At 40.5% G+C, this 21,177-nt stretch overlaps 1 protein-coding gene across 2 annotated transcripts in view; it reads left to right on the top strand.

Moving 5' to 3' along the window:
* The window catches only part of MGST2 (microsomal glutathione S-transferase 2), a 38,127-nt gene extending 25,290 nt beyond the window's left edge, over positions 1 to 12,837 (top strand). Inside the window, exons 3-5 of one of the 2 annotated variants that reach the window (XM_032246557.1) lie at positions 4,929 to 4,999; positions 12,012 to 12,093; positions 12,732 to 12,837. In XM_032246557.1, the coding sequence (XP_032102448.1) occupies positions 4,929 to 4,999; positions 12,012 to 12,093; positions 12,732 to 12,783 (205 nt within the window). In that variant the 3' untranslated portion in view covers positions 12,784 to 12,837. Of the gene's footprint in view, positions 1 to 4,928; positions 5,000 to 12,011; positions 12,094 to 12,570 lie in introns of both variants that reach the window. The other variant, XM_032246556.1, reaches the window with a different exon arrangement.
* The last annotated feature ends 8,340 nt before the right edge of the window (positions 12,838 to 21,177 follow it).

Raw genomic sequence — 21,177 nt, 5'->3', positions numbered from 1 at the left:
TTTTTTTTTTTTTTTTTTTTTTTTTTTTTTTGAGGCAGAGTCTTGCTCTGTTGCTCAGGCTGGAGTGCAGTGGCATGATCTTGGCTCACTGCAACTTCTGCCTCCTGGGTTCAAGCAATTCTTCTGCCTCAGCCTCCTGGGACTACAGGCATGCACCACCAAGCTCAGCTAATTTTTGTATTTTTAGTAGAGTCAGGCTTTTATCATATTGGCCAGGCTGGTCTTGAACTCCTGACCTCAAGTAATCCACCCGCCTTGGCCTCCCAAAGTGCTAGGGTTACAGGTATGAACCATCATGCCCAGCCTTAAATTTTTAAAAAAAATTTTAATTTTTTTATAGAGATGAGGTCTCTCTGTGTTACCCAGGCTGGTCTTGAACTCCTGGCTCAAACAACCCTCCTGCCACTCTGCCTCCCAAAGGCCTGGGATTACAGGCATGAGCCAGCATTTCTGGTCCCATAACGAATATGATATTCTTTTCCAGTTGAATGCATTAGCTGTGCTAATGGATAAATCTCAGATTCTCCATGGTTTAACACAATGGAAGTTTGTGTCTTGCTCAAGTCTCGTCCTGTGTGGAAGCTCCTTGATGTGGGCCTCTCTGCTGCAGGAGGATGTGTGCATATTTTTATGCGGTTGTGTAACTGTTGGGGCTATGCAATCAGAAAAGTTTGGGGACTAGTATTGAAGGAACTGACACATTTGGAGCTGTCAGGCCACAGTTTGATTCTTTTCCCTGCCACAAATAACATAAACTTTGTACTATACCTATTGACTGAGACGAGGCCCAAATAGCACTTTGTTTGGGGCCATCCTGACTGCTCCTGGCTACCAGATCCAGGTTGGAATCTGCAGTAGTCCTATGTCCTGAGTCCCCAGGACCCCGGCTCCATGGTATTGGGATGGACAATGAGAGGTCTCAGCAGCTTTAGCTACTCAACCTCCACAGTGCCCAACAGACTGTCCCTTGGAGTGACCAACTCTTTCCGGTTCTTCTAGGTCTTACCCAGTTTTAGCACTTAAAGCTCCATGTCCCCCTAAACTCGTCAGTCCCAGGCAAACCAAGATAGCTTTCATGGGAAGCTTCAATATCAAAGGAGCGTGGGATTATTGCACAAAGAGGGTTCTTGTTAGGGAATAAGTAGACACAGCCTGTTTTCCCTCAATGTGGACATGCAGGAGAGGGGACAGTGGTCATAATCAACTATACCCCCTGTTCTCACAGGAAGTGAAGATTGACAGCTGCTGCAGGCTGTTTGCTGTCCCATTTGGGAAATTTTCCTGAGGATCCTCTGTAACAAGAGGATAGAATATATCTGCTTTCATGACTTAAAAGAGGTTATAAATTATTTTCATGTTGGTTTTCATGTCAGTGAAGCTGTGATTAGCCACTGACAGGATTATCAAGAAGTAATTCTCAGAGTTTGGTCCCCTTGAGTTAAACATGCCTGCTGACAGCTTACTGAGGACGTGTTGTCGTGGGACATCATCCAGGCCTGGAGGGATGCAGAATCAGGCAGAAGGATGTGGTCACATGGCAGAGGGGCTGGAGGAGGTAACAATGAGCAGGCAGAATGGGATTCCAGGTATTTCAAGGCCAAGCAATACTTGGTGCTTTCACCAGGGCAGGAGCTGGGAATACTGTCAAAAACAAACAGGGCACCCGACTGGCAGTCAGATAATTATTTTCAATCTCTGAAAGATGATAGCAAGAAATGGGCAAAGTCTCATTTCCGAGGGACTAAGGCTTGAGGCAGGTCAGCAAAAGAGGGACCAGGGTGAAAGTGTGGTGAGCACAGCTGGGACGTGAGGACGGGGTGAGCTCAGCAGTGACCAACCACTTGTAGGGGACAAAGGAACCTATTTGTTGAGAAAGAAAAGTGCAGAGAGCTGCTCCCATACTCCAGCTGTTGCCATCCTGTGAGCACAAATGCAGTTGCAATCACATCTTTGCCTAAATCTCAATGGCTTCCAGCCACCTAGTGCTCACCCAGGATCCCAGCATCTCCCTTCCCCAGCTTCCCAATTCCTTCTAGGAATACAGGGGATATGCCCAGGGACACAATCCCTCCTGGCAAGCAGTTGAAGGAAGGGGCTATGCCACTCCTTTGCTCCTGAGTCCTCTGTGAGTATGGTACCCTTCCTGGGTTCTGGAGTGCCTTCCACAACTGCCAGGAGCTGCTCTGGGGTTTGCGGCAGAGGGAGATTAAGGGTGTGACTTTCCCCGACTCTGTCTCTTCTGTCATTTGAGGCACGGCACTGCTTGTGTCTGGAATCTCACCAAGGTTTTCATGAGGAAGATCCATCAGTTTCTGTTCTGGTCTCTGGTTTCCCATTAGGTGTGAAACTAGTTCCCTAGCTTGTGGGGGCAGAGGGGGGAACCCCAAAACATTCCCTTTACAACTTCTAGAAACTTGTAGTTATAGTTTGTTAGAGGGAATAAAACATCCCTTTTATTTCCTTTCTCCTTACTCAAAGGCCTTCTTCCTCTTTCAGTTAAGAGACACAAAAGCACACATGCCTATCAGCTTATGTGGACAGACACCCAAAGAGCTTCTGCCCTTTGTGGTTTGGACTTAGGATATTCTTATACAATATTATCTCTTTGTCCCTAGATGCCAAACCAAGGCCACTAGTTCACTGAAAAGAAAAACTTCTAAATAATTAGACTTTTATGAAGGCTAACTTGGACTATTTTTGAAGGTGCTTTTAAAAAAAATCTCAAGACTGGGTGCAGGGGCTTATGCCGATAATCTCAGCACTTTGGGGGACCATGGTGGGTGGATCACCTGAGGTTGGGAGTTCGAGATCAGCCTGACCAACAAGGAGAAACCCTGTCTCTACTAAAAATACAAAAGTAGCCAGGTGTGGTGGTGCATGCTTGTAATTCCAGCTACACGGAAGGCTGAGGCAAGAGAATCGCTTGAACCCAGGAGGTGGAGATTGCGGTGAGTTGAGATCAAGCCATTGCACTCCAGCCTGGGCAACAAGAGCAAAACTCCATTTCAATAAATAAAAATAAATAAATAAATAAATAAAATAATAAATCTCATCACACCTAATTTTGAATTAAAATATGATACAGAAAAACTTGATGCTTACATTTGGAATAATTTAAGCTGTATTACAAAACAATAAACGATGGGACAATTGTGTTATGTTTCAAACAAAGTGCGTATAAAATTTCAGTGAGTGTGGAAGGACTAGAGCCTTCCTCTGTTACTACTCCATTTTACCTCCTGGGAAACAGGTCTATGGATTTAGCCAAGGAAAAAGAAACGTGGGAACGCTATTTATTCTTTACATAGCTGTAATATAAAGTACAAAGGTTATAAAGTATCTTTTCACTTAACCTATCATCGCCACTTAAAAAGATATTAATGAGAAGACAACCATCAGAAGCAAAATCATGCCAAGAATGAGAAGCAGCAGGAAGAAAAACTTTGGTTACTTCTCTGAGTTCTAGAAAGTTGTTAGGGTATCAGTGTTAGACTTCAGATAAGACATTCCTTGGGTCACTAGTGGTCTTTTGGATAGTAATGACAACAGTCAGAAAAGGAAGGAGAAAGCATTTTTGCATTTACAGTATCCATTTCCAATGTTTTAGGGGACTGGTGGTCCACTTGCCTGGCCCTTAGAGATGTGTGTGGGTAACCTCACTGTTGTCGTTGCTGGTGGGGTTAAAATTTTCCATATGTGCTTCAGGACTCTACCTCAGCCATGTCTTTCTATGAGCAGTGAGTTTGTTAATTACGCATGTTTCTTACCCAGCTTTAAAAGATGATTGAGTTATTATTGGGGAGTTTCTTCCCATGTAGTTGAGGGATAAGCTGATAAGGTTGAGCTGACCTAGCCACAATTTTCTGTGGGATTATGAAGAATGAGGGAGGAATTATGCTTTGTAATTATGCTTTCTTTTTTAAATTCAGAAAATAAATCACTTATGATGACCCAGGCTAAATGACCTCGGTCTTCAACAACCAGCATCATCTATTTCTAGGTCAATTGCCTTGTAATATTAAGTATTCCAGCTTTGAGGCTTACTGAAGGAAAGATATGGGGTCATTTATAATCCGGTAGACTATGACCTTCTACCAGGATCTACTCAAGACCTCATCACACATTACATTCAACTTCTTTCTGGTGGTGAAATTATCAGCAAAGAGCTCAGCCAACCTAACCAAGATCGCTTGGAGGTATACCTTACGAAGGAGAATAAATGTAATTCATCTTTTTCCCCTTTGTTATATGCAGATGAATTAATTTATAGTTCCCAGAGAACTATTCACTTTTGCTTAAATTAGTGTCAGATTTTCCATCCAAGTCTTCTATAAACAGAGGCAATAGGACTTGACATTAGGACCGGGCTTTGGAATCCGGAGATGGACACTGTCTATCTTTGATTCTCTGCAATATATGTCGGTCTGGGCTCTCAGGCCTTAGTTTATTTCTTCATAAAATGGGAATGAAATCTGCTCATTCATTCACTTCAGGAGATTTTAAGGGAATTATTTAAAGAGTGTTTTTTAATGTTCTGGGTAACTCAAGTGGAAGGCAGTGGATGTGAGGGAATTTTTAAGACGAGAAATCTCTTGAATATGAATTGAGTAATCTCTTAGGTTCTTCAGATAAGACATGGAGTGATCTTTAGACTCAGGAGGACTGTCTTTTGGGAAAGTGCTATGGCTCACTTCTACACTGGCAACTTATATGTAGGAAAATGATTCTTGGCTCTGCTCTGAGGTTTAAACAATGTTCAACCTTGAAAGATTGGTTTTAAATGTAAGGGTCATTTCAACTCTTTCGTAAGTTGTTATATTACTTTTGTTAAACTAGGCTGAACATTTACCTCTAGATGAAAAAAGTCAATGCTTTAGTGTATAGTTTTCTCATAAAATAACCTATGCCTTTATTATTTTTTTTTGCAGACAAAACTGTGTGGAGTTTTATCCTATATTCATAATTACGTTGTGGATGACTGGATGGTATTTCAACCAAGGTAATGTTAAAATACAGTCAACTGTGTTCTAATGATGACTATGGTGCTTAAACAATTAAGGAGCAGATATTCGGCCAGGCATGGTGGCTTGCACCTGTAATCCCAGAACTTTGGGAGGCCCAGGTGGGTGGATCACCTGAGGTCGGGAGTTTGAGACCAGCCTGGTCAATGTGGTGAAACCCCATCTCTACCAAAAATACAAAAGTTAGCCAGGCGTGGTGGCATGCACCTGTAGTCCCAGCTACTCAGGAGGCTGAGGCAGGAGAATCCCTTGAACCTGAAGGCTGAGGTTGCAGTGAGCTGAGATCATGCCGTGCACTGCAGCCTGGGTGACAAAGACTCTGTCTCAAAAAAAACAAACAAACAAAAAAAGGAGCAGATATGCAACTATATAGCTACCAAACCTGGAGACTAAACAAAATAAGCAATGTGTGCATCTGAGTGCTATGTTGCAGATATATGAACTTTGGCTTTATTCTGATTTAATTCAATAGTGAAAAAAGTATTGAGACAAACTATATGCTAGGTACTCAAGGATGAAAACAACATGAGCTTTGTCTTCAAACCTAATAATCTATAGTTGACTCTTGAACAATGCAGAGGTTGGGGTGCTGACCCCTACACACAGTAGAAAATCTGCATGTAACTTTTGACTCCCCAGAAACTGAACTATTAATATCCTATTGGCCAGGAAGCCTTACTGAGCAGTCTGCTAATACACATTTTGCATGTTTTATGTATTATTTACTGTATTCTTGCAATAAAGCTAGAGAAAAGAAAATGTTATTAAAATCATAAGGAAGAGCAAATATATTTACTATTTATTAAGTGGAACTGGACCATCATAAAGGCCTTCATCCTCATTTTCATGTTAAGTAAGCTGAGGAAGAGGAAGAAGACGGGTTTTGCTGTCTCAAGGGTGGCAGAGTCAGAAAAGGTGAAAGAGGTGGAAGGGAAGACAGGATTGGCAGGTGCAGTAGGTATAAATTTATAGAAATATCATTTCTGACATTTTTGCTTTTTTCCTTAAAAATGTTTCCATACAGTACCAATCCTTCTTCCACTGTTGCCTTTAGTCTCAGTGCCCATGTCATACAAGAAATAAACAAGCAGTCTTGAATCATCAGAACCCTTCTGCCAGATTGTCTAATGTCACTTTGTTTTCTGGTACTGCCTCTTCTGTTTTCTTCCTTATCATCTGGCAGTGGTTCAGAGCACTTGTCTCCACCAAGTCATCTTCTGTTAATTCATCTGGTGTGGTGTCTATTAGCTCTTGAATTTCTCAAAGATTCATATCTTAAAACCCTTTATCCCCCACCTTTTTTGCCATAGGCACTATCTCTTTCATGATTTCCTTGATTGGTTCTGTTGTAAATCCTGTGAATGCCATGTACAATTTCTGTACACAGTGTTCTCCAATAGGAATTTATTGTTTCAGGCTAGATGGTTCCTATAACAACCTTCCTATAACAATGCTGGCATCTTCAATGGTGTAATCCTTGAAGACATTCATAATGCTCTACCAGCTTCCTATAACAATGCTGGCATCTTCAATGGTGTAATCCTTGAAGACATTCATAATGCTCTATCAGGTTCTCTTCCATAACATTGATGATCCTTTCCATAGCATACCTTGTGCAATGAACCTTAAAGGTCCTGATAACCCCTGATCTAGAGGCTGAATTAAAGATGTTGTGTTTGGGGTAAGTAGACAACTTTTATGCCTTTAGCATTGAACTTACAGGGTTCTGAGTGGTCAGGGACGTTGTCCAATATCAAAAGAATATTATTATATCAAGACTCTTCAGGGGCAAAGCGTTGTTGGAACCAATCCAGAAAAAGGGTTTTTGTTGTCCAAGCTTTTTTTTTTTTTTTTTTTTTTTTTTTTTTTTGTATTACCAAATGACTGGAAGATGCTCAGGGGGTTAACAACTTTACAGATAAGGGCAGTCCTGATTATAAACCTGACTGCATTTACACAAAACAGTAGAGTTAGCCTACCTTCCTGCCTTAAATCCTGGAGATTGCTTCTCTTCTTTACTAATAAATATCCTGTGTGACTTTATTTTTCCAGGACAGGGCACTTTTGTCTGCATTAAAAACCTGTTCAGGCAGATATACTTTCTCCTCAATGATTTTCTTAATGGTGCCTGGGAACTCGTGTATTGCTTCTTTGTTGGTAGAAGCTGCTTCTCCTGTTATCTTGATATAACAAGCCGAACTTCTCTCTAAAATTATCAAACCATCCTTTGCTGGCATTAAATTCTTCAGCTTCAGATCCTTCATCTTCCTTTTCCTTTAAGTTGTCACATAAGGATTTTGCTTTTTATTGAATCCTATTAGAATCTATAAGTACGCATTTCTTATAGCAATCCTGCCCCCACATAAAAGCTGCATTTTCAATATGAGATAAAAAGATATTTTGAAAAAAGTGCAAGGTTTTTGCCTTTTTTAAAAACACTGGTTTTTGCACTGAATTCATTTATCTTGCAATCTTGCAATGGTGGTCAACCACAACTCACACCTGCAGACCTCAATCTATGACACATATTTAGCCATTCAGTTTTTTCTTGTAATGTCATGACTTTTCTCTGCTTTTTGGGGGCACTTTCAGCACCACTAGTAGCAATTTGTATGGGTCTTATGGCATTATTCAAGGCTTATGGTATTGCACTAAACATCGTGAAAAATAGGCAAAAATGCTGAGAGACCACTTTTTACTGCAATATGCAGTTTGCTGGAGGGAAGAACTGCTCAGGTGGAGATGTTAGCCTTATCTTTTAAGCAGATATGTGCAACACTTGAGCTCACTGCAATAGCAAAGGAGGTGGCTACAAAATAATTACAGTAATACGGTATTACTGTAGTTAATTTTATGCAGTTATGATTTAATACTGCATTTTTACATTTGCTTACATTTCTCTCAACTACAAATGGCACCATGTGTTATGGTCTGTGTGTGCTTTGATAAATTTCAACTTTTTATAAGATATATATATATGTATATAGGCTTTCTGCTGAAGCTTTTTAGAAATTTGTATATATTTTATGATAGTAAATGATAAAATAGATCAGTATCTACATCTATTTTATGTATTTGTGACATACCTTTTTTCTAATTTTTCAGTATTTCTAGGCTATGTGGTTCATTTGTGAGTTTTGTGAAATTATCACAAATCTCCAAAATGTTTTCCAATATATTTATGTATTTATTTTTGTAAACCTACCTCCTGCACAATCCAATATATTTATGAATTGTATAATGTATAAATGTATATGTTTATAATGTATAAATGGACCTGTGCAGTTCAAACCCATGTTGTTCAAGGGTCACCTGTAATTCTAATTAATTGAACAACAGGACACAGAGTGAGCAATTTACATTAATACTTACAGCTGGCCAGACCCAGAGGCTTATACCTGTAATCTCAGCCATTTGGGAGGCTGAGGTGGAGGGATTGCTTGAGGCCAGAAATGCAAGACCAACCTGGGCAACAAAGGAGACCCTGTGTCTACAAAATTTTTTTTTTTTTTAAAACTATCTGGTAACACATGTGGTCCCAGCTGCTTGGGAGGCTGAGGTGGGAGGATCTCTCAAGCCCAAGAGTTTCAGGCTGCAGTGAATCATGATAGCGCCACTGCACTCCAGCATGGGTGACAGAGTGAGACCCTGTCTCAAAACGAAAATAATCATGATTATTATCATAGCTATTATTTATTGAGCGCTTACTATGTGCCAGGTACTGTTTTTAAGTTTTATGCATACATCGCGCCATGTGTAAGATTGACAGGATTTAAAGCCTTCATATGAGCAAGGGTCTATAATTAATTTCTACTTTACAGATAAGGAAGCTGAGGAACAGAGATGTTAGATAATTTGCCCAGCTTGACATTCATCAATGTGGCGAAAATTTCCCTTTCACGTGCAGAGCAGGTCTATAGGCATTTGTGTCAACAACCCATGCACCTTTTCTTAAAGGTCTCCAAGCATGTAGTGAGGTTGCTTGTATGCAGTGACTTGACAAAACCCACTTTCTATTTGGCTGGGGTATCCTTGTTGAGCTGAGGGCTTTCTCCTAACTTGGCTTATGTGTTTAATAGTGAGTCAGATGAGTCCCTGCTACCTTAGTAGGAGAAATTCAATCCCCTTTTGCTGGTAATTTTCACTGCCTCATTTCGGTCTGTACTTGATTGCCAAGATTTAAATAAACCAAAATCCAGCTGCTTTCAAATGCAGCCCCATCACTCTCTTTCTTGTAGTTTGTACTGTGAACTGAGGAATTTCGAGTACAATGTCCTTTAGAGAAAGACTTCTTCACTTTATTCTAACTCATACTTGTGTCACTTAGTGGCATGAATGAAAGCAGCTGTTCCTTGTCATGTAAAAGCACATTAATACCTAATAAGAAAGTGCCTTTTGGTAATGGGACTCTGTCTCTGCCATTTGACCCTCTGGATTTCTCTGTGATGGGCTGAATGAGGCAGACTGCCTATCAGAAAGGATTTCTTGAGTATCTTGTCAGAAATTTCTCTTCATTCTTTCTCATCCAAAGTAAGTCACCTACTAGCTGTTCCGGGACTATTCTCATTGGCTTTCTGGGAGGAACTCACTAGACAGGGAGTGTCAAAACTGAGATCCATGTTCAGAACTCTTCAGCTTCCTCAGACTCTGGTGGCTCTATCAGCTCTTCCTTCCGAGCTCTTTGCTTGGGCCCCTCTTTCCTGTTCCTCTGGCCCCAATACAGATGTCATCCCCTCCGGAGGCCTTCCCTTACCCCATTTTGGCAGCCTCCTCCAGTTCCTCTCTCTCCCATCCCTCTCAATTTCTTTCACAGCTCTTTCAAGTTTGTCCTTTTCTTCTTAGTTTTTCTTTGTTGTCTGTCTTTGCTGAAAGAATATATACTCTATGAAGTCAGGGAGCTTGTATCTTTTTCACTGCCAACCTCAATTCTTAAAGTAATACTTGGTTTATGGTAGACATGGAGCCGGGTGTGGTGGTTCACATCTGTAATCCTAGCACTTTGGGAGGCCAAGACAGGAGGATGGCTTGAGCCCAGAAGTTCGAGACTAGCCTGGGCAACATAGAGAGGCCTTGTCTCTACAAAAAAGTTAAAAAATTGGACAGATGTGGTGGCATATGCCTGTGGTCCCAGCTAATTAGGAGGCTGAGGTGGGAGGATCGCTTGAGCCTGGGAGGTCAAGGCTGTAGTGAGTCATGATCATGCCACATATTCCTGCCTGGGTGACAGAGCAAGACCCTGTCTCAAGAAAAAAAAAATCTTGTGGCCAAGTAAAATAATAGATTTAATTCAATCTAACATATCACAGTCCCACACTCCAAATGTTTACAATAGGGCTCTGGCAATGTACATCTGTGAGGTGCTGAGGAAGAGAGTGGGGCCCTAACCTAGGGAAGACATAGATATTTTTCACTGAATGGGATGATAGAACATCATCATACTATATTTCACATTTCTTTTTGAGATAAAATTTATATATAATAAAATGCATAAATCTTCAATGAATTTTGAGAATTACACATACCTGTGTGGTCTAAACCTCTCTCAAGATCGAGAACGTGGCCGGGCGCAGTGGCTCATGCCTGTAATCCCAGCACTTGGGGAGGCCGAGGCGGGCGGATCACAAGGTCAAGAGATCAAGACCATCCTGGCCAACATGGTGAAACCCTGTCTCTACTAAAAGGGAGTGGTGTTGCGCACCTGTAGTCTCAGCTACTCGGGAGGCTGAGGCAGGAGAATTACTTGAACCCAGGAGGCAGAGATTGCAGTGAGCCGAGATTGTGCCACTGCACTCCAGCCTGATGCATGGTGACAGAACAAGACTCTGTCTCAAAAAAAGAAAAAAAAAAAAAAAGATCTAGAATATGACAACCAACCGGAAAATATCCTCCTGCTTCTCCCAGTCAGGCCCCATTCTCCAGATGGAAGCACTTCTGATTTTTTTCATCATTTAATATTGTCCATTCTAGAACTTCATGTAATTGGAATCATGCAGTATGTAGCCTTTGGAATGCTCCACTCACTCAGCAAAATGTTTTTAGTAGATTCACTGTGTTGCATGTATCTGTTTCGTTTCATGGCTGAGTAGCATTCCATTGAATAGACTCTATCACAGCTTGGTTATTCATTCTCCTATCGATAGACTTCTGGGCTGCTTCCAGTTTTTGGCTATTGTGAATAAAGCTGCAATTAACATTCTTAAACAAGTCCTTTTATGAACATGTGTTTTCATTTCTCTTGGGTAAATGCATAGGAATGAGATTGCTGAATCAAATGGTATGCTCCATTTTATAAGGAACTACCAGAACTTTTCCCAAAGTGGCGGTACTATTTTGCATTCCTGCCAATGATGTATGAGGATTCCAATTGCTCCACATCCTCACCAGCATTTTGTGATGTTTTTGTTTGTTGGTTGGTTGGATTTTTACAATTTTAGCCATTCTGGTGGATGCGTGATGGTGCCATTTCATTACAGATTTTTTTTTTTCAGACGGAGCCTCAATTTGTTGCCCAGGCTGGAGTGCAGTGGCATGATGTTGACTCACTGCAACCTCTGCCTCCTGTGTTCAAGTGATTCTCCTGCCTCAGCCTCCTGAGTAGCTGGGATTACAGGTGCATGCCACCATGCCCAGCTAATTTTTGTATTTTTAGTAGACACAGGGTTTCACCATGTTGGCCAGGATGTTCTCGAACTCCTGACCTCAAGCGATCCACTCGCCATGGCCTCCCAAGTGCTGAGATTACAGGCGTGAGCCACCGTGTTCAGCCTCATTACAGTTTTAAGTGGGAATTTGTTGATATTGAATCATGTTGAAACATTTTTCTTGTGATTTTTGGCATACTTGTTTTTCTTCCTAGGTGAATTCTCTCTATATTCTGAATACAAGCATTTTGTCAGATATATGTTTTGTGAATATTTTGTCTTCATACAACAGCTTAAGGAGACTGCTGTTGTATTTTGTACTTTTCCTTTTTTTTTCTCCCCCCTACAGTTTTTGCTACTTGTCTGGGTCTGGGGTACATATATAGCCGTCACTTATACTTCTGGGGATATTCAGAAGCTGCTAAAAAAAGGTAAGGAGAACCCCATAATTGTGTATTTTTGCAAAAAGTAGCAGGATAAGGTCTGGGTCAGTTTCTTCTCCTGAGATATATTAACAGCACTGAGAGTTGGGTGGCAAAAGTAACCCATGCTGCCTGAGGCCAAGTCTTGCCAGACCATGCACATTTAGGCATAAGATGGGAAAATGCAAGTATAAAACTGGGCAATGAATGTGCACTCTAGATCCTTGCAAAAATTTTGCATAATATCCAGAAAGTTACCGAGGAAGTCATCCTGCCTGGCCATGATGATGCTTTGAATGTTCAAAGAAACCAAGTGATCCCCATGGCTAGGCATTCTCTTTAATTTATGTGATGAGCCAGAATTTTCAAATTGCAAAAATATAGAAGTTCTGGGCAGAGTCAACGATAGGGCAGCCTATTTCAGGGCTCTCAGCTTCCTCATTACAGCCCAGTTTGTCACTTTTCTCCCTTATGTCCATCCTGCAGGATCACTGGTTTCCGATCGAGTTTGGGGATTTTGGCCTTGTTGACCTTCCTAGGTGCCCTGGGAATTGCAAACAGCTTTCTAGATGAATATCTGGACCTCAATATTGCCAAGAAACTGAGGCGGCACTTCTAACTTTTTCTCTTCCCTTTAATGCTTGCAGAAGCTGTTCCCACCCTGAAGGCAATGTGATGTCATTTGTTAAATACAAATAAATAAAGCCTTTATTCTGTTTTTCTTGAAATGGCTTTGTAGAAACATACCCTTTAGATAATACGTCTCCTGTTTGTTTATGAATTGAAATTTGCTTGGGGTAGGTACATCCATATCATCAGTGGAAGTGTGTTGTGCGCTAGTTTTAGAAATGCAGCTGAAGTCATGATCTGTTGTGTGGGAACAGAGCAACCTGGCCCGTGTGCTGTCCTTTCTGAGGACTGCTGACATAGGCTGCCACTCTGACTGCTTCTCTCTCTCTCTCTCTTCCTTTTTTATTTGAGACGGAGTTTTGCTTCTGTTGCCCAGGTTGGAGTGCAGTGGTGCGATCTTAGCTCACTGCAACCTCAGCCTCCCGGATTCAAGCGATTCTCCTGCCTCAGCCTCCCAAGTAGCCGGGACTACAGGCATGCGCCACCACACCCGGCTAATTTTGGATTTTTAGTAGAGATGAGGTTTCTCCGTGTTGGTCAGGCTGGTCTTGAACTCCTGACCTCAAGTGATCCACTTGCCTCAGCCTCCCAAAGTGCTGGGATTACAGGTATGAGCCACTACGCCCAGCCTATGACTGCTTCTCTCTTAATGGAAAGTTTCAGACAGACACTGATGAGGCAGCTGAGCCCCTTTGTTGGTTATAGGAAAGCAACAGATAGGAAGGCACGTGGGGGAAGTCAGGCAATCACATAGAGTAGCCAGAGAAGGGAGTTATCAACTGATAGCACAAATCAAAACAGGTTATAAAAATGTACTTTATAAAGAAAAAAGTGTTTCCAAGCCAAAGAGCTTGCTGTCTGATGCGCATACTGTAACACCAGGTTTTTGAGAAAAGACAAGCTTTATTTTTAAAAAAGAGATGGTCTAGCTCCGGTCTTGTTTCATCCAGGCTGGAACCTCCAACACATGGCTCAAGTGAGCCTCTTCCTTCAGCCTCCCAAAGTGCTGGGATTCAGGTGTGAGCCTCTCTGCCTGGCCAAGAAAAGCTTTATATTGCAAGTCAGCTCACAAGGAGTTAGGAGTCAAGCTCAAATCTGTCTCCCTCTGTTGGCTTCCAAGCAGTATTTTTATTAGAAAATGTCAGGGGTAAATTCTGAGATTAGTAGGTAATCGGTGGAAAGAAAGGGGAGATCTGGAAAGTCCTTGGGCATGTACAGTTATCTCTTCATGCTGCGTCAGGGGTAGCATGTGCAAATTCCAGGGGAGCTAGTATGAAATGTGGTAGAAATTCAGGCTACGACATCAGCAAGCTTGTTCTGTGCAGACTCCAGTCAGCCATCTTGGTTCCAACATATTTCAGCCAGTTTTTTTTTACTCTCATAAGCAGAGAGAGTTTCAGTGTTTCAGCAAGTTATTTCTTTTCTTATCTGCCATCCTCCAAACTCAAGAATTTCCTTTAGTTATTTGTCTCTTTAACTTGTTGGGGTACAATTTCAAGAGGAAAAAGAAAAAAAGTATATCATTTCAAGGAATTGCCTAGGGACCAGTGTGAAGGGAATATTTCTTCTCTTGGTTGAGGAAGGTGGATCATGCTCACAGCTGTAGAACCTGGGTTGGGTTCTGCTACACACCTGTGTCGTGTGGGGTTTGGAGGGTGATATGAGAAGTACAGTGGAACCCCCAAAATTATTCTGACCCTGATGTGTAGTCATTGTCTGACACAATGCAGATGACTTTTCTTCATTTTCTTTGTTGTAAAATGAGAATGATTCTATCTCACAGCTTTCTAGGAAAAGGTAAAATGAAGTATGAGCATACATAACACATTTTGACATCAGGAAAAGGGCCCTCTGTCAATTTTTCCCCAAAAAATTAAACAGCCTTGGGAGTCTGGTGTGGGCATCTTCAAAAGTTGTTTATTAGTACTTTTCTTTTTTTGTGGGTACAATAGAAGTTGCAAAGGCCAGGAATAATATTAATAGAAGAAATAAAGACATTTAAATACTAGTGTTTCCATAATGTATAACCTCCTGCATTCCAAATAGCAGTGCAGTATTAAATACCCGAAAGCACACTGAGAATATACTAGCCTAGGAGTGGGCACATTTGCATACTAGTTCAGGTTGCCCCAGTAATTGGCCATTTAAATTTGGACAAGGCACTCCATCAGTAGGAGGTCATGAAGCAAAGAAGTAAAGACTCCAGAATCAGACTCGCCTGTCCTATCCTATCCTATCCTATCCTATCCTATCCTATCCTATCCTATCCTATCCTATTGCTTGCTGGCTGTGCTACCCCAGCACTTTGTAGTACTCTGCCTTGGTTTTCTTTTAGGTAAAATGGGGCAAGTATGCTAAAAAGCTTTGATTCTATGGTCTTTTTACTTAATATTCTGATCAATTATGATCATGACTTGGATTGTGACATTTTAATTGTTTTATACATTGAGATCAGTGAAGGATGAGAAGGCAAATTTTTGATACTAAGGCATAATTACTTCATAACCATGTCCTTTGCAAGTTGAAAATAAACTTTCCAGATCTTACAATTAAATATTTGTTTGTTTGTTTGTTTTGCTCTGTCGCCAGGCTGGAAAGCAGCCTGGCGATTCAAGTGATTCTCCTGCCTCAGCTTCCCGAGTAGCTGGTACTACAGGTATGTGCCACCATGGCCAGCTAATTTTTGTATTTTTAGTAGAGACGTGGTTTTACCATGTTGGCCAGGATAGTCTCAATCTCTTGCCCTCGTGATCCACCTGCCTTGCTTCCTAAAGTGCTGGGATTACAGGCTTGTGCCGCCACGCCCAGCCCAAAGATTTTTTTTTTTTTTTTTTTTTTTAGACGGAGTTTCGCTCTTGTTACCCAGGCTGGAGTGCAATGGCACGATCTCGGCTCACTGCAACCTCTGCCTCCTGGGTTCAGGCAATTCTCCTGCCTCAGCCTCCTGAGTAGCTGGGATTATAGGCACGCGCCACCATGCCCAGCTAATTTTTTGTATTATTAGTAGAGATGGGGTTTCACCATGTTGACCAGGATGGTCTCGATCTCTTGACCTCGTGATCCACCCCCCTTGGCCTCCCAAAGTGCTGGGATTACAGGCGTGAGCCACTGCGCCCGGCCCACCCCAAAGATTTTTAAACAATTTGTTTTGCACTTAAATTGGTTCTGAGCAGGGTAACACACAGACACACACACACACACACACACACACACACACACAGACACACACACACACACACACACACACACACACACACTTTGGTTAAACACATGAAAATAGGCAGTGGGTGTAGCAGACTATGAAAGCCTTGTCAATTTAAACGTTCAAAAGATAGATTTTCTTTTGTTCTAATTGCCATTTCTGACATTTCCCCCCTTTCTTTTACAAGAGAACCATTAATCCTAAGGGTTGCAGAGGGACAAAGATCCATCTTCTGTAACTTCTTCAGGCTGAATAAGGGTGATGATATTCCTGCCTAACTATGAGGGTCTATTGCATTCAGGGTATAGAGGAGCTTAGTCAGAAAGCATCAGTATGGTGAGGGTCATTCATGACGCTTAAGTTTTGACAAGAGGTGATATCTGGAAGATTAATAAGTGTTTAGTTTAAGAAAACATTCAGTAAGCTTGTTCCGTATTCCTACACGAAGAGTATAACAGCAATATTGTCTGCAAGAGTAAAGCAAAATAAGTTATTCCAAGTAAACTAAATTAGAAGACTTTCCATGAACTGTGCAACTGTTGAAACCAAGCTGATATGGGGTCCATAGCTGATTGCAATGTCCTCAGAATTAGAATCCTGATCCAGACTTTTACATTACCCATCCCTCTTGTTTCTTCTGAGCAGCAGTGAGAGATCACTGGTTGGTTCACAGGAATAAACAGGATTAGCCTAACTTGCAGAAACAAACTTGAAAACAACTAGTGAGCCTAAAATTTAATAATAAGTATACCATAGTTCTTGAAACATACTATTTCTCTCTCTAGTTTCCCATTTTTACTAAAGACAAATTATGGTAAGACTGATTTGCTTTATTATACTTGGCCTAATTATTTGTATAAAGTGCAGCAAGAATAATTATTTTTCACATAGGCATTTTAATTAGCTTTTTGGGAACTCTGTTTCATAAGAAATCTCAGATAAGACTTTTCTTAAAGCTGAGCCCTGTCATGGGTTTGTACCCTCAAATACCTATAAGTTGGGAAAATTCCTCTCCTTTTGAGGTCCCAAGATAAGTTGGGTCTCCTGGACCTGTGAGAAAGTGACATTCTTTACTTACCATAGGTCAGAAACCCTGTTCAAGGACTGTGTAGGCAAGGTATGAGGCCAGTTCCCCACAGGGCTTTTATTGGCTCTATAAGTCAAGTTTGATTCCTTAAAGGAAAGCACACCATTCCAGTCAAAGCCTTGGTAAAATAACCAGTTTCTCCAATTGTGTCCTGTTACAAATGAAAACAGATTTGTTTTGCACTTATGCAAATAACTATATTGCCATAAATTAAGAATATTCATAATTAATTTCCAAATTCTGGAGAAATCAAGTAGAGGGAAATATGTTCCAAATTTTGTTCACAGCAGTATACTTGACTCAATTGCTACAAGCTGTAAACAGCTCAAAAGAAAAGTTTCACTGACTCTGAAAAACAAAGGATCAGCCATGTTTTATGCAAAGTTAAAAAGATTACTTCAGTTTTCTGTTTGTTTAGTTAATTCAGCTAACTCCTGTTCTACTTGATATTCATGAACATTCCAGCTCTTCATGAGAGTTCTGAAAGTTGTTTCCTCTATTCTAATGTTACAATTTCCAAAGTTATTAGAAACTTGCATTTAGGAACACCTGCTAGAGTTCTATAATTGATTATAAATCACCTTCTAGAGAGGATTAAAACAAGACAACAATTGCCTGTGGATGACAAAAACTTTTAGGACAGCCACTATTAAAGCCACAATTGATAAGCAAATTTGGCTACTTCTGTGACACACAAGATTTTACATAACAATTATAATTATTAATAACATACACTAAGTCATATTAGAATTATAGGAGTTTCCCATAACTTTGGAAGATATACCAATAACACATTTATACAAATATAGTCTAAAGAAAGAAAAACGTTTCACATTTGATAATGCTTCCTGTATGGTTTTTATACCAAATAAGCCAAATTTCACCTTTACATTAATGTACTATTAATGTTAAAATCAATTATTAATAAAACCGTATAGACATTTTTACCCAATTTTAATGTTTAACAATAAGGTAAGATTCTTATAAACCTTTTATAGCCCTTTACATTTTTTTTTCTTGTGACAGAGCAGATCAGTGCTCTAAGAAAAAAACCTATTGTGCTTTTATTCCAATGTTTATGGAAAAACTGAATAATATCCCTTTAACTCTAGCCAATGTCCACACACAGAATCTTTTTTACAATTAATTTTTTCTAAACTTTCCACAAGTGTTCAAGCCTTTAGCTTTAGTCTATTTAACTTAAAACAATTCTTTAATTCTTTAGGCAAAAAACAAAAACAAAACAAAACAAAAAAACACCACATTCCCATGCCTTCTTATAATCTTTTACCAAAAGTACATTCTACTTTCCTTACATATCTTACATGTAAAACTGTTTCTTCAGTTGTCTCAATTGCATGTTACAATGTTAACTTTTTGCAACTTTTATTTTTGGTGAAAACCTTGGTTAGTAAGGAATTTCAATTATGTACTAGGTGTGAAGCCTAGCCCGGGACACACCAGGTAGAAGTGCAGCTAAGAGCTGACTTTGCGGCATAGCTAGGGGGCGTGGCTAACTCCACATGTCCCCAGGCCTTATCTAGAATCTAATGGCTTTAAGGTAGATAAATCGAACAATTTTCTTTTCTTTTCTTTTTTTTTTTTTTTTTTTTGAGACAGAGTCTCGCTCTGTCACCCAGGCTGGAGTGCAGTGGTGCAACCTTGGCTCACTGGAGCCTCTACCTCCTGGGTTCAAGTGATTCTCCTGCCTCAGCCACCCAAGTAGCTGGGACTACAGGTATGTGCCACCACACCAGGTTAATTTTGCATTTTTAGTATAGATGAGGTTTCACCACATTGGCTAGGCTGGTCTTGAACTCCTGACCTCAGGTGATCCACTCGCTTTGGCCTCCCAAAGTGCTGGGTTTACAGGCGTGAGCCACTGCACCTGACCCAATTGAACAATTTTCAAATGTTAAACACTGTGACCTTAAAGCATTTAGAAAATTTGATATTTGACCTTAATTTAGACCAAATGTCTACATTTTCAAGACATTTTATTTTACCAGTAATCTTTAAAACTGTCTTTATTTTCAAAGAGCACTAAACTTACCTGAACAAAAAGGCATTAAAGTTTATATTTTTCTGACAAAATATTTGATTTAAGCGCTTATTTTCCTAAGCTAATTAATTAGAGCTCTTTTATATACATACAACACATATGAATAGACAGAAGATTCAGCACTTGTAAGATTTTTCATTTGCCAGTTTCTTAATTGGTTTAGTGGCTTCAGGGTGGAGCCCTTGGAAGAACAGGGCTGGGAAAGCATGCATTTCTATGGTCAAATAAACAGCAAATAAGCAGCTGAAGGCAAAGACAGATCCGCAAAATTAAGGGTGCCATTTCATAGTGGTTCCTAGATTCCCCAAAGGAGGGAATTACTATGGGAGGAGACAGTGAAGTGCTCCTATTCTGCATTTCATTGCAAGGAAACCCGAAGCCAATCAGTCCATTTTGTAATCAGCCCATCCCTCATGGGAGTCTGACCTCCAAGTGTGGGTGGAGATGTTTCCTTATCTTCCAGGTGGCTAAGAGCATGCTTCCCTGTTGCAACTATGTGAAGAATCAAAGTATCCCTCCATAACTACTATTACCTATCCCTTAAAGTATATTTCCTACCTAGTTATTACACACCAAAGCTTTCTCATAATGCAAAGTAATTTTTGATACCCCAAAAACTCAGAACTTTCAGATAACACAATGCAAAACAAAACAGAGCCTTTGATTTTGAGAGGGATTTATCTGCTTTTAATTCCTGTGGTTTCACGAGGAAAACAGAAGGTTGGTTTTGTTTTTTTTTTCCCCAAAATGGGGTCTGTGGCGCCTTATTTGTTTTTCCCAAGGAGTCCCAGTCTACCAGAAGTTATCTTAGAGTCTCTCATGTGTGCATTAAGAGTGGCAAGACAAAAAAAAAAAAAATTAAAATGGAGAAAAATAATTCAGTTGACTGAGAAGAAAAAACATTTTCCCAGAGAAACAAGTTCCAAAAAGAGAAAAACATTAATGGCATTTTAAATATATCATCTATTGCTTGTTTATCCATTTATAATTAAGCTGACTTCTAACTATAATGCTCTTTAAAAAAGAAACCCTTTCAGATCTCTTATTTGACTTTAACAATGCCAAGCAGCCAATATTTCGAGCTTCTGAACTTTACCAAAGGTAACCTCCTAGGTGCTTAGAGAAATGAAAATTTAAGACAGTCCATGGAGGAGAAGAGAAAAGACAAGGTCATGCAGCTATTAAACCAGAAACAACTTACTTCCTAGGTGGGGAATCAAACCCTGACCACCAATATGAAAGTGGAAGATCTTAGCTACTGAGCTACAGCAAGGAGTGCTCTCCATTTCTTTTCCCAGAGGAGTCCAGAGTAGTTAATTTTGAGCTTGCAAAGGCTTTTAATTCTTTAATATAACTTTTTAAATTTTGAATATTTATTGTCCTTGTTTTTAACATAATTTACACATTTACATTATTATAATGGGTATGTTTAACAACTGGCTTGCAAGAAAATTCTTGAAAATTGAATAACTGGCCCACCTGGGCTGGGATGAGCCAGCTGGAGCACACCGCTGCCCCTTGGCCTCTAGGAGGCCTCAGGAGTACGGCGTCCATCTTATGATATTGGCCTAAGGAGATAGTCTTGGAGGTGCTGCTGACTGTTGAACTTCCTTTTGGAATGTATGGGAGAAGGCAGAGAAAGGAATCTTGAGGCAGACTACATCCAGGGACTGCTATTCTGTCCACTTATTCAGCTGTGCATGTCAGTGTTCTTTCTTCCTCTTATCTGCTACGTGCAGGCCCGGAAGCTGAGGGGTTAGTCAAAGGTACAGGAAAGGAAAAGAGAAGAGGGCAAGAGCCCATCCCCCAAGGAAGGAAGGGCTCCCATGCAGAGGGAGCAGGAGCTGAGGTGGAGATGGCCACTGCCTCTCTCGCCCTCTGTTCCATCCCTTGGCTTAAGAGAAGCATTGCTGGGTATATACCCAAAGGATTATAAATCATTCTGTTATAAAGACACATGCACACATATGTTCATCGCGGCACTGTTTACAATAGCAAAGACCTGGAACCAACCCAAATGCCCATCGACCATAGACTGGACAAGGAAAATGTGGCACACGTACACCATGGAATACTATGCAGCCATAAAAAACGATGAGTTCTTGTCCTTTG

This window comes from Sapajus apella, unplaced genomic scaffold, assembly GCF_009761245.1.
Source record: "Sapajus apella isolate SASKATOON/1434 unplaced genomic scaffold, GSC_monkey_1.0 scaffold61, whole genome shotgun sequence".
In the NCBI taxonomy this organism is placed as follows: Eukaryota; Metazoa; Chordata; class Mammalia; order Primates; family Cebidae; genus Sapajus; species Sapajus apella.
Note: the sequence above shows the minus strand (reverse complement) of the source record. Positions and strands in the feature narration are given on the sequence as shown.